Below are 12,218 nucleotides of genomic sequence, written 5' to 3'. Positions count from 1 at the left end.
ATAATTATGTTTAGTTACTTTTGTTTATGTACTTATTGTTTCAAAGAATCAAAAGTGTTCTTTGGATTCAGTGAATTTCCTTGCATAGTCAATCCCTTTCCACCTTGGCTCCTGGTCTGTAAGCTAAGAGAAGTCCGAGTCTCTGTCTTCGGTTCAGGGATGGCTGTGCATTTATGACTTACACCTTGGCTCTTTTGTGGCTGCAGCCTCCTTCTTGGTTCCTGGTTGTGTTTGGAAAAATAGATTTTGGCTTGCTAGAGCTTCCTGGTACATTGGCCTTTTCCATTCAGCATATTCAAGAAATTAATATGATGGAATCTACAGTTTCTCTTGTTCACATTTTTGTGTGTGTGTCTGTAGACCTTGAGTCCTTCATAGTTGCAAAGAGGTTCTATTGCCCAAAAGGTCCCACTGGAATATTTTTTCATAGCACATTTTAGAGAATATAAACTTTTCATCCTTGAAGTAATAGTGTTAATGCAACCTGAGCCATGACTTCCTAGTCATAAAGTTCTTTTGAGTTAATGGCTAATTGTTATAGAGTATTTACAGCCTCGTTTCTGAAGTAGGGAGTTGGTACAATAATTAGGCATAAAATAAAGGACTGCCATATAGTTTTACTTCTGTGAATATTATCACGGTTTTTTTGCTAAAATTTGTAAACAAGTCCTTTCGTGTTTTTATTCTGTATCAAGTATTATAGGGTCATTATATGCATTACAAACATTGACTTTTTTACTACATTAGATTTTAAAAATGATAATCATTCAGTCATGTTTATAAAATAGTATAGGCCTATAATAAAAATAGGACAGAAAGTACTATCTCACAGTCATGCATTTTTTATATCTACTTATTTACTTGTTTATTTATTTATTTTTTGGGTGCTGGGAATTAAACCTAGGACCTCATATTTTCTGTATTCTACCATTAAATATGTGCTCTTCCATTGAGCCATACCATACTTTTAGCCCCAGTCATGTGTTTTTAGGTTTTAATATGATTTTATTTAGTAATTAATTTTAAAATTATATGTTTACCTAGTCATTTAACAGAATTAAAGGCACGAGAGCATGAAATCTATTATGTATTTTACTAAAACTTTGAGATTATTTTAAAATTTGTAGTGTATCAATAACTTATAAGCCATATTATAAAAAATTAAATTGCTGCTAGGTAGACTTAAAATCCAGAAACAGGTTTTTATGTGTATTATGGAACTATGGAATTTTAGATTGCATTTAATTCTAAACTAAAAAAAAATTTAAATTTTGGACCCTTTTAATTGTACAAGAAGCAATGTGACCAAGAAAATAGGTTTATTATATTTTACTTGGTGGAGTTTTTCTACTTAAATGAATATGTTGTGAGAGTATAAATTTGTAAATGTATACATGGATATTTTTCAAAGGATTTTTCAAATGTATTACTCTTGATTCTGGCTTTGATTTCTCATAGAAGTAATTTTATGAGTAGGAAAGGAATTAATTGATCACCTAGTCTGATAATTTTATAAATGAATAAAATTTAGTATACAAAGTTACCAGGTGGTTTGCTAGATCCTAAATGATGGAATGAGAATGTTGGCTTTTCTGTTTTTTTCCTCTTTCTGACGTTTTTCATTATAATCTGGCTTTTAATACATGAAGTGTTGTGTATCTCCTTGATACAGAAAAAACAAGAATTTCCACAGAAGTCACTCACAATGCCCAGTTAATTAGAAAAATTGCTTAATAAAAAGAGTCTTTTGAAAAAACTTTTTCTCTAAGTTCATTGAAAATGATTACTAAAATGTATACATAAATGTTAAATCAGATCTTAGCAACACAATTATTTTCGTTGATGTTAAAACAAAACAAAATAAAACCTGTCATCCTTTTTTTCCTGGAGGGAAAGAAGAATTTTTTGAAGAATGTATGAGTGAGGGATAGGTGGTTCATTAATGGAGAAAGGAAGTCAGGACTGCATAGCTGCACCAGAATTCTGTTCTTGATCCTAGTTTGCATATGCTTATGTCAGAAAGAATCTTCGGTGTTAAGGTGCGTGGAGGTCCTGTGTCTTGAGTTCACTAACGTGAATATTTTAACTGTGCACAATCAATTAAATTGCTTTCTAGTTAACAAAAAGCAGTATTGAGTATTTTTTCCTTAAAAAGTTAAGGAAAAGTTGATTTGAAAATTTAGAAAAATACACTTTTTAGGTGAAAGAAATGTTTAACTTGAGAAAGTTATAGAAGAGAATTACTTGGATTTTATATGTTTCCTGGGCATTTTAATAATTTGTCTTTGAGGTATTTCCCATCCCTAAGGGAGTTTTCTAAAACTTCACCCAACTGAGAATGATTTGAAGAAACCTAATACAGAACATATTCATATCAATTCTTCTTTACTTACATTATTAATTTGAAAGCATTACCTTGGAATTTTCCAGAAAAGTACATGACTGAAACTTAAGAATTGGAACACTTCCTTGTGTTTCTGTATTAACAATAAAATAGTTCTCTTTCTACTGTGTGTAGTTTTTGTAATTTGAAAAACATTTCAACTTTTATTTATTTGGATAATTGACTTAAATTCACAACTTGTATTTCTTAAATCTCTGATGTTTTCCCTAACTGATTTTTTTCCCCCTTTCTAGTTTTGGCAAGCGTTCTGCAGGAAGCTTCAGGCGTGGCTGTGAATGCATTGTTTTAGAGCCTTCTGAAATGATCGTGGTAAGATTATTTCTGTGTATTTTTCCCCCAAAATTTTTATGGAGTAAAGGTACTTTCATAAACTAGTTATAATAATATTGTATTGTATTTTAATATCCTAGGATGTACTTTACATCTTTTATGTGAATTTGAGTTCATAATCATAATATTATAATTATTTACAAGATTCAGTTAAATGTAAAAAATTGAAAGTTGAAAGGGACATGTACCTAAATGGTTGATTCTTGAACTTTACAGGTCAATCTATGATAATGTCACTTAATTGAAATTTGGGGAGAATCTTTGAATTGTATTATTTACTCACTGAACATTGATTGCAATGAATGAATTACTTTAAATGGATCACAGTGATATGTATTCAAAAAACAATTGAACATAAGGAAATCATTTTAATTCCTTTTTGTAATTGAAAGATAGCTAGGAACTACTGTGCTAATTAACACTCTGTTGACATCTTTATTTCTCAATTATGGAATTAAAAAATTAGATTATACACAATGTTAAATTAGGCATTGGCAATGTAATTATTTTCAGTAAAGTTTAAGAAAGCATGTTCTACTTCTTCCTTACTATATAAAAATGGTTTTAAGATAGGATAATATATACTCTTAAAAAAATCAACTACAAAAATGAGATGAGAAAGGATGGGGCCTCCCAGCCCCAATATTCAGTTGACATTGATATCTCACTGCCCCATCCAGAATTCTATCTGGGAAGGAAAACCTTGTAAAATAAGTGGTGGCTTAGTAAAAAATGATGATGGAAGCTTTTAAATTCACATTTGATAAAGCATTTGGTAGACAAATCTGGATCTATTTTTCAGAGATTTGAGGTTCCTCCCTATACTGTAGGAGAGAAGGCCCATCAGAAATAAGAAATTCCTTGCTGAAGCTAGTGAAAACTTCGGGTGAAATTTCATGAAATTTACTCTTTAGTGAGAAAGTGCGATGGCAATGAGTAAAGATTTAGGATTGGGAAAAATGTGGGCAGATAAATAGGACTTTCCAACAGTGGTTCTTATAAAGCATTCTAGATATTTCCTTGAGACTTTGTTCTCCATGAATGTTAGTTTGGAATTTTTCTGAAAAATTTTTGGTCTTTGAAATTCCTTGAGTATTTAATCCTTGCCTATATTATACAAACTACTGAGTTTGCCACTGTAGGAACAGTCTTGGAGTCTGAACCTTTTATGTGAGCAATCACATTTTCAGTGTATAGCTACAATGAAGAATGACCTATTGTAACTTTTGTTCACTATTAATCTATTCATCAAAGTTTCTAAAATGTCTAAAATGAGGATTTTTTTAAAGCAACACTATTTATAACAAAAAAAAGGGAAGCCATGCAATAAAAGTAGGAATTGAAACCCTTAATCTACTGAAGCCATTCTACTAGCAGCCATGGTCGAGTCACTTGGGATTTGGGGTTTTTACAGATTTACTCAAATACATCAGATTTTTTTTGTGTGCTTTAGTGAAGACAATGCAAGTAGTTGCTTTCATAATGTGTGGTAATGTATCCGGTGAGATCTTTCACTAATAAATCAGTACAAAGATTACTGAAAATATCCTTCCCTTTGAAACTACAGGAAATTCAAGAGTTACCCATATTGTCTTCAGTGGAACTGAAAATGCCTCTTCATAAAAGCAAAGTTACTCAGAACCGATTAGTTTCAGAGAAGTTCAAACATACTTAAAATTTGTCTAGGTAGTTTGTCTACAAATGCCTTTGCAAAATGAATGAATGTAGACTTTCTGTAAGTTTCAAAAAAATTTTTATTTTTATTTTTGTCTCTAATACTAATATGGAATGTCATGTTGGGAGACATGAAGTATCTTGGGGGTTTTATTTCAGGTGGACTATATGGATGAAAATGAAGAATATTTTCAGCGTCAAGCCTCCCATAGACAGTCTCGAAGAAGATTTAGAAAAATCAACCAGAAAGGTGAAAGACAGACAATTATTGACACTGTGGATCCTTACCCTGTGGGCAAACCACCTTTGCCAAGAGGCTATCATACGGTAAGTTATACAAGTGTAATATTTTTATTTATCTTTAGGGTTTTTTGTTGGGAGTTTTGTTAAATGACATTTAAAATTTTTCCATTTTTGATGAATAATTCTTTTCTATAATATACTTACCATCCAAAATGCAAATTTTGCTGGAAACACACATGATATGAATAGATTTAAGAGAAGTGTTGAAATAAGATGTCAAAAGACACTGTTTAGCTCTTCTATTTCTTAAAATGTTCTCTGAAGATTAGTTTTGTGATACACATATACAGTTGTAATTGGTATATTTTAAAATGTCTTACCTTAATCCAAAATTTTAGCTTTCTCTTGTGCATACCCCCTCCTATGACTGATAGCCTACTGTTTTTAATTTTATTTAAAAAGTAGATATGTAAAAATAACATTAATTTTCATAGCTTCTCACACTATTGTGAGAAAATTATCTGAGATTCTTTTTAATAAGTAGACGAAGAATAATTTGAAATGATGATTTTTTTAATTTTTTAATTTTTTTGTAGTTGTAGATGGACAGCATACCTTTATTTTATGTGGTGCTGAGGATTGAACCCAGTGTCTCACATGTGTAAGACAAGTGCTCTGCCACTGAGCTACAGTCCCAGCCCATGAAATGATGATTTTTAAAATCTTAATGTGAACATGCTCTGAAATATTTCTAATAGGTTCAAAGATCCTCTTAAATACTATAATCCATTTGATTGTCAATTATTTCATAAAATTTGATAAATAAGTTGTTTTTAATATTTGAGGGAACCAAGACATGCATGGATAATGAGTGCTTTGTACAAGATCTCTATAAAGTCAGTTTAGAGCCTTATTTTTCTCATCTTTGGTTTTTCAAAAACAAAATAGCTTGATTTATTGGATATGTCAAAATCAGGCAGAAGATAGTTTATCTGTGCATGTAATGCTGCCATACAAGTGATTATTATATAGGAAATTAATTAAAAATAAATACATGAAAAAAAGGTAAATGATGACTACTTTCTGTTTCTCAGTTGTTTTTCTCTTCTTTCTACAACTAAGTGCAAATACAAAATGCGTAAAATAGTGTACATAGATTTAAATTATTTCTCAAATTTTAGTAATGTTAAGTAGTATAAGTAGTATATTTAATTCCTATGCTCCATATATTCTATTTCTTAGAGAGATATTATTTAAATGTTGTATTTCAATATTTAATGTTATTTTGACCACCAGCAACTTGCCTATTTCTTCTGCTGCCCATGCACTATTTTAATTTAACATGAATTTCATAGTTGAATCATTTCATTGAGTTCATTTGGACAGGGCTGCTTTTTGCTCATCACAAAGACAGCTTTGTTGGTCTGTTGGAGGGACTTTGATATTAAAAAGAAAAAAGAAAACTATGAAAGGTTTTTTGTTGCCATTGTTAATAAAAGAAGGTAATATTTTTAGTGTTGATTTAGCATCATGAAAAAAGGAAATATTTATTAAGAATAGCTGTACATATTAATAGTACAATATAGATCATAATATTTTAGCCCACTACTATATTGTTAATATAATTCTGGTTTTAGAATTGTTTTTCCAAATTTATTTCTAAGCTGAGAGTGTCATAGGGAGTGTGAATTACTTAAAATTCAGTGTTTAATTTTATGGTCATATTTGTCACACTTAAGTTGAGAGGGTTATTTTATAACTGTTTCTCCCTTCCACCCCATTTTTCCCCTGTTGTGGAAGTAATGAATGCTTCATTTATTTTTCCTATAGGACTCCCCCTTCTTGCTCTATTTTTAAAAATATATAGCTTTTTATATTGCTGCAACATCTTTTAATTGGTTTTTAGCAGTATATTACAGATACTTTTAGAGATAACTGAATACTAGGATGAAAAATTTAATTTGATTACTAATTGATCATATGCCAGTTTACTAATATGTGATATGTTGGTATTAATTTTACTAAATGAGTTAAGTTGGGAACAATATAACATTGGATCATCTTTTGGAGGTACAAATTATGTCTTAATTTTATTTGGATGTTCTTTATTATTTAACCTAAATACCTAATTTTAATATAGAAAACAGCAAAATTTTGTTTTGCATATTTGATACCCCATGGTAAAAAAATTAAGTGAATATTATTATTATTTATTGGTCTAATTTTCTTATTCTCAACAAATATTTCTTTGAAAGTAAATGGTTAATAGGGTGAGACTGAGGGTGGAAAGTTCTTTTAAAAGAATTGCATGAGTATACTTCACAGGTGACATGAAGTGATTGCAAGTGCATTTCAAGTGCATGGCTAAAGATCGTAGGGAGCATTATACACAGCCAATTCTATATGGTCATTCTTAACCTGATTTTAACATTATCTTCATTTTGGCAGATGTAATATAGCATGTCTGATAATGTTCATCTTTTCCTTTCCTCCTCTATGGCACTCATTTCATTTTGGCTCAAAGGAATGCACTAAATCTCAGGTATTGTAATATGTGTGTGATCTTCTAACACTAATCTTATTTATAAATTTGCATTGTAACTAATGAGTTTATAATATTGATGTCTTTGCTTGGTCTTGTCCTTTTTTTTTTTTTTTTTTTTTTTTGCCCTGATTTAGTAAAATCTCTTGAAACTTTGTAATGATCAGTGGTTAGGTGATAGCATCAGTTCTTTAATTTGTACTGATCGAGGATGAATTGTCTACTTTCTTTGAGAAAGAATACAAGTGCAGCCTACTTATTTTTAAGAATGAATGGAGCTCTGTTTTTTACTAACGTGCTTTACAAATAAAGAAAAGAGAAAAAGACACAGAGACATAATAGAATTTTGGGCTATTTCGGTGAAAACATAAAATTTATTAGGAATTTGCATTTTTAATACTTATAGATGAAAACTTTAAAGTTCAAGAATCCCAATGTGAGAGCATTTTGGGAGCTCACTTGGCAAAATTTTGCTCACACAGAAAAAATTCTTAGTCAAAAGGAAACAAGTATTTCAAACTTCCTGTATTTTCTTATTTGTACTTTGCTTTTAACCTGATGTCATGCTTTTCATTCCACATTACAATCAAGAGGCCTGTAATAATATTCTTGCTCATTTCTTTCATGCCAATACATTACTAATCTATGCTTTTCAGTGTTAGTCTTTCTAAATTTGGGGTCAAATTTGAGGTTATCAGGGAATTTGGAGTTAAGGAAGAAAAACTGATTTATCTATGGAAAGTAGTTGGTTAAGTAACGAGAAACATTTTTTTTTATTGTGTTTTAGTGTAGGGAGACAGGATCATGAATAATTTAGTTTGCAACAAGGAAAGCTATCATTAATATAGTATGTTTGACTATTAATATGGTAACCTTGCTTAAAAGCATGAACTGTTTGTATAGTTTTTCAACTTAAAATGAGGCAACTTCTTTATGTTTTACAGAGATTACATTTAACATTCTACTGGTGGCATGATTGCTAAATTGTTTTTTTAGAAGCACTTCTAATTTTTAAATGATGTAGCAAACCTAAAATTTTTTGATACAGTTTTAAAATCTGATAATTGTATAATTTCTAAATTATATATAATTTTTAATTGATCAGTGTTTTAAACTTTCATTTAGAAAGAATGTCTTAAAATATATAAATTAATATTTTAAAAGATAGTTCATTCTATAATTGATCCTGTATTTTGGCATGAAAAATTAGTCTAATTCTGATATAAAACTTGAATTTAATGCACTATGATATATACTTGTATACAGTTTTTAAAATTAGATGTGTAGCAATAGTTGAAGGAAGATGAAGATCATAATGATTTTTTTTCAAAAACATGAATACTCATGTAGTTATTATGGAATGTTTTCAGGACTTTTTCAAGGCAATTATGTGATGTTTGCAGAGAGAATAAGCATTTTAAATGCAGTGAGGTGGGAAGATTAGAGATGACTTTTATTAGCATTTCTTATATTTTGATTATTGGAGGCAATGACTATATTTAAAATGGCCAAAAAATTGGCTGTATCATGTATTTTCAGTCTTACAGTGAATCGATTATAGAGACAGGTAAATAGATAAGGTAGGAACTAGCAGGGGCGGAAGATTTGGGATCAGTCTCTAAAGGGGCTGACTTGGGACTTGGACAGGCAATGGTTTATCTTGTATTAATGTTCAGAGTAGGGTAGGTTTATTTTATAATTTTAGGCCTTCTTCTCTGTGTTTGTGGGTAATTTACTTTAGAGGTTTGTGTGTGTAGGGAAATTTGAGTTCCCTTATAAAAATGGGGAGGAGAGGTATTAGAACCAAAGAACCAAAGGGGAGGAAAGACCCTTTTAACGTTACCTCACTGGAGTGATGTGGGAACCTGGTATATACCACTTCTGTTGCCTTTTATTCTTCCTTTTTTGGGGGGGGCGGTACCGGGGATTGAACTTGGGCACTCAACCACTGAGTCACATTCCCAATCCTATTTTTTTTTTGTATTTTATTTAGAGATAGGATCTCACCGAGTTGCTTAGTGCCTCACTTCTGCTGAGGCTGTCTTTGAACTCTTGGTCCTCCTACCTCAACATCCCAAGCTGCTGGTATTACAGGTGTGCGCCACCATGCCTGGCTTTATTCTTCCTTTTATATAATGAAAAAACAGTTCTTTCCCTTCCTGGATTGGAAAGAGCAAAAATTGTACAGAGAGATATTAGACTGAAGAAAATGTGCCTGGGCTGTGGAGGTTGTGTGTTCCAACTGACATATCAGACTTCCTGGTCTGGCTGGAAAGCTAAATGCTCTCCACACGGATCAACTCTTTACCTGCTTCCTACTGTTCCCCCAAATATGCTCAGTGCAAAATTTTTGAAATAATGAAAACCCATTAGTCATGTAAAACGTTACCTCCCACACTGCTTATTAGGCTCCTTTTCTAATATAGGAAAAATACTTCAGACAACTGTTTAATAAATATATATTGATTTTTTTCAGTAGGCTAGGGTACAAGTTCTTGGTTGGGTAGATAAAAGTAAAAGAAAATATCATATAAATTAATATAAGTTAAATTGAATACAATATAATATATTATGATAATATTTTTATTATCATCAGTAGTGATACACTATAAAATGTGGTACCAGTGTGATAAGAACAATTCACATTTGAGGCTTTTGAAAATCAGTCTCAGTTTTATAAGATCACTCTTCGTAGTAATATAAAACAAGTCCTATTTCTTATAATGGCTACATAAAAATAACGAACCCTAGGGTATACCTTATGTATCTCTGAAGTAGTTTTTTCTTTTAGCTTTTCTTTTATGTGGTGCAGAGGATTGGACCCAGCGCCTTGCACGTGCTAGGCGAGTGTTCTACTTCTGAGCCCCAGCTCCAGCCCCTTCTTTTAGCTTTTCTACATTTTAAAATTTAAACTTATTTTTTAAACTACATAAAAACAAAAAAGTACATATTTATGGGATACCATGTGATATTTCAGTGTATATATTTATTGTATAATATTTAAATCAAGGTAAACATATATCCTGTTTTCTTAAACATATCATTTCTTTATGGTTTTTGTTTTTCTAGATAAATTTAAGTTGGTTTCTTCAGTTAAAGATTTTTTGGTAGGTTTGGTTAATTTAAGAAATTGTTTATATATAAAATAAATGAAAAAAAACTAGAGCATTTAATTTCTGTGATTATGTATATTTATTTGACATTAGACTATTTGGCTTGAGCTTTTGTTCTTAAATTAGAAATAGGCAGCATATTCACTTATGTCTTGGCTTTATTTTGTCACTTAATATATAGTTGGCTATATTTAAATTTTTTTTTTGTGTGTGTGTGTGTGTGTGTGTGTGTGTGGTACTAAGGGTTGAACTCAGTCTTGCCTTGTACATGCTAGGGAACCATTCTATCTCTGAGCTACAACCCCAGCCCTGTTACTGAACTTTTTGAAATCTCCTTAGTTTAATTAACTATTTGCTACTTAGTAGTAAGAAGATGTGTTTTGAGTAATATAGCAATGATTTGTATATCTAGTAAATTTCCTAGAATATTTCATATATTACCTCAGTTCATTTCTCACCTGACTATAATTTATTCATGTGGTATTTAACCGTATGTTTTTATGTATACAAGAAATTCTTTAAGTATAGGGAAATGTCTTAGTGATTTTAATATTTTCATTCTTCTAAAATTTAAATTTATCAAGCATTTGCTTCCTTAATTGAACCTAAAGTATTTGTCTTTAATGGTGTCATTATGTCTCTCTGGGAACTGGGATTTTTAGAAAATTTATGCCATTTTTTCTTATATTATGTAGGAAAAGCTTAATATTTTAATTTATATATTTTTACTTATTTAACAAATATTTATTGTGTACCCACCATTTTTCAGGTCTGTGCCAGATTGTAGTGATACAAAGGTTAATAAGACTGACAAACTTCTGCCCTCACTGACCTTATAGAACAACATGGACTCCATATAAATAAAATTATAGGGAAGAACTTTTAAGTATAGAGAGGTACATATATGGAACACTTTGAGAAATCAGTAATGGCTTCCTGAATGACTTTTTTTTTTTTTTTTTTTTTGTACCAAGGATTGAACCTAGGGATGCTTAACCACTGAGCACATCTCCAGCCCTATTTATGTTTTATTTTGAGACAGGGCCTCACTAAGTTGCTTAGGGCCTCACTAAGTTGCTGAGACTGGCTTTTAACTTGATCCTTCGGCCTCAGCCTCCCAAGTTGCTGAGTTTACAGGTGTGTGTTTACTGGCTGCTTGAATGATCTTTAATGTCTTAGCTGAAGGAAAAATATTTTGCACAGAAAGAATCCCATTTGTTCAGAGATGTAGATGTTGCATGATAAAATGATTTTTGGCAGCTCTGTTGAAAGTCGAACATTTTCATGAGGACTAAGAATGCCAGAGTGCCTAAATCATAGGTATGGCATGTTGAGATCAATATTTTGGTAAACTTACTTGATTTCAAGATGGAATAGATCTTGGAGAGTTAGGATGACAAGGTAGTACTGAAGACCTTCTTAAGTAATGGCAATAGAAATGGTGGCTAGAATATGGCCATTGGAGTAAGAATTCAGAGGAGGGGAGTTTCAGTGGTATTTAGGGGAAAGAAGGTGGAAAATAATTATTCTTCAAAAATAAAACTGTTAAAAAGTTCTAATTCATTACTTTCTGGTGATCTGTTCTGTGACCAGTTCTTGCTGTTTCAGTAATGTTTAATGATTTTAACTATATACCAATACCAATAGATGAATTTGAAACCAATTGTTCTTTATCGAGGAAAGCTCAATAGAAATGTAAAAACTTAATTAGGTAATTAAGAATGGGATAAAATGGGGTATGGCGAGAGTGTTAGAGTATATATTTTTTAAAAACCCCATAAATTTTGCTAGATACTATTTATTATGTATTATATACATATTCCTGATATTTTATATTTGCATTAGAGCGTCTTAGAGGAAGCAGAAATATCCTTTGCTTTTCATGCTCATTATCATCAGGTTTGCTGGCTTT

At 31.0% G+C, this 12,218-nt stretch overlaps 1 protein-coding gene across 6 annotated transcripts in view; it reads left to right on the top strand.

Moving 5' to 3' along the window:
• The window catches only part of RAPGEF2 (Rap guanine nucleotide exchange factor 2), a 253,310-nt gene that overhangs the window by 138,179 nt on the left and 102,913 nt on the right, over positions 1-12,218 (top strand). For 5 of the 6 annotated variants that reach the window (XR_014023390.1, XM_081304949.1, XM_081304947.1 and 2 more), the window contains 3 exons: positions 2,638-2,713; positions 4,568-4,735; positions 7,176-7,193. Coding sequence is in view for 5 of the 6 variants with exons in the window: in XM_081304949.1 (XP_081161075.1) it covers positions 2,638-2,713; positions 4,568-4,735; positions 7,176-7,193 (262 nt within the window). In the remaining variant the exon portion in view is untranslated. The remainder of the gene's footprint in view (positions 1-2,637; positions 2,714-4,567; positions 4,736-7,175; positions 7,194-12,218) is intronic. The other variant, XM_081304948.1, reaches the window with a different exon arrangement.

Source organism: Spermophilus citellus, assembly GCF_964194105.1.
Source record: "Spermophilus citellus genome assembly, chromosome: 8".
NCBI classification, from domain to species: domain Eukaryota; kingdom Metazoa; phylum Chordata; class Mammalia; order Rodentia; family Sciuridae; genus Spermophilus; species Spermophilus citellus.
This window is presented reverse-complemented; position numbering and strand designations above follow the sequence as displayed.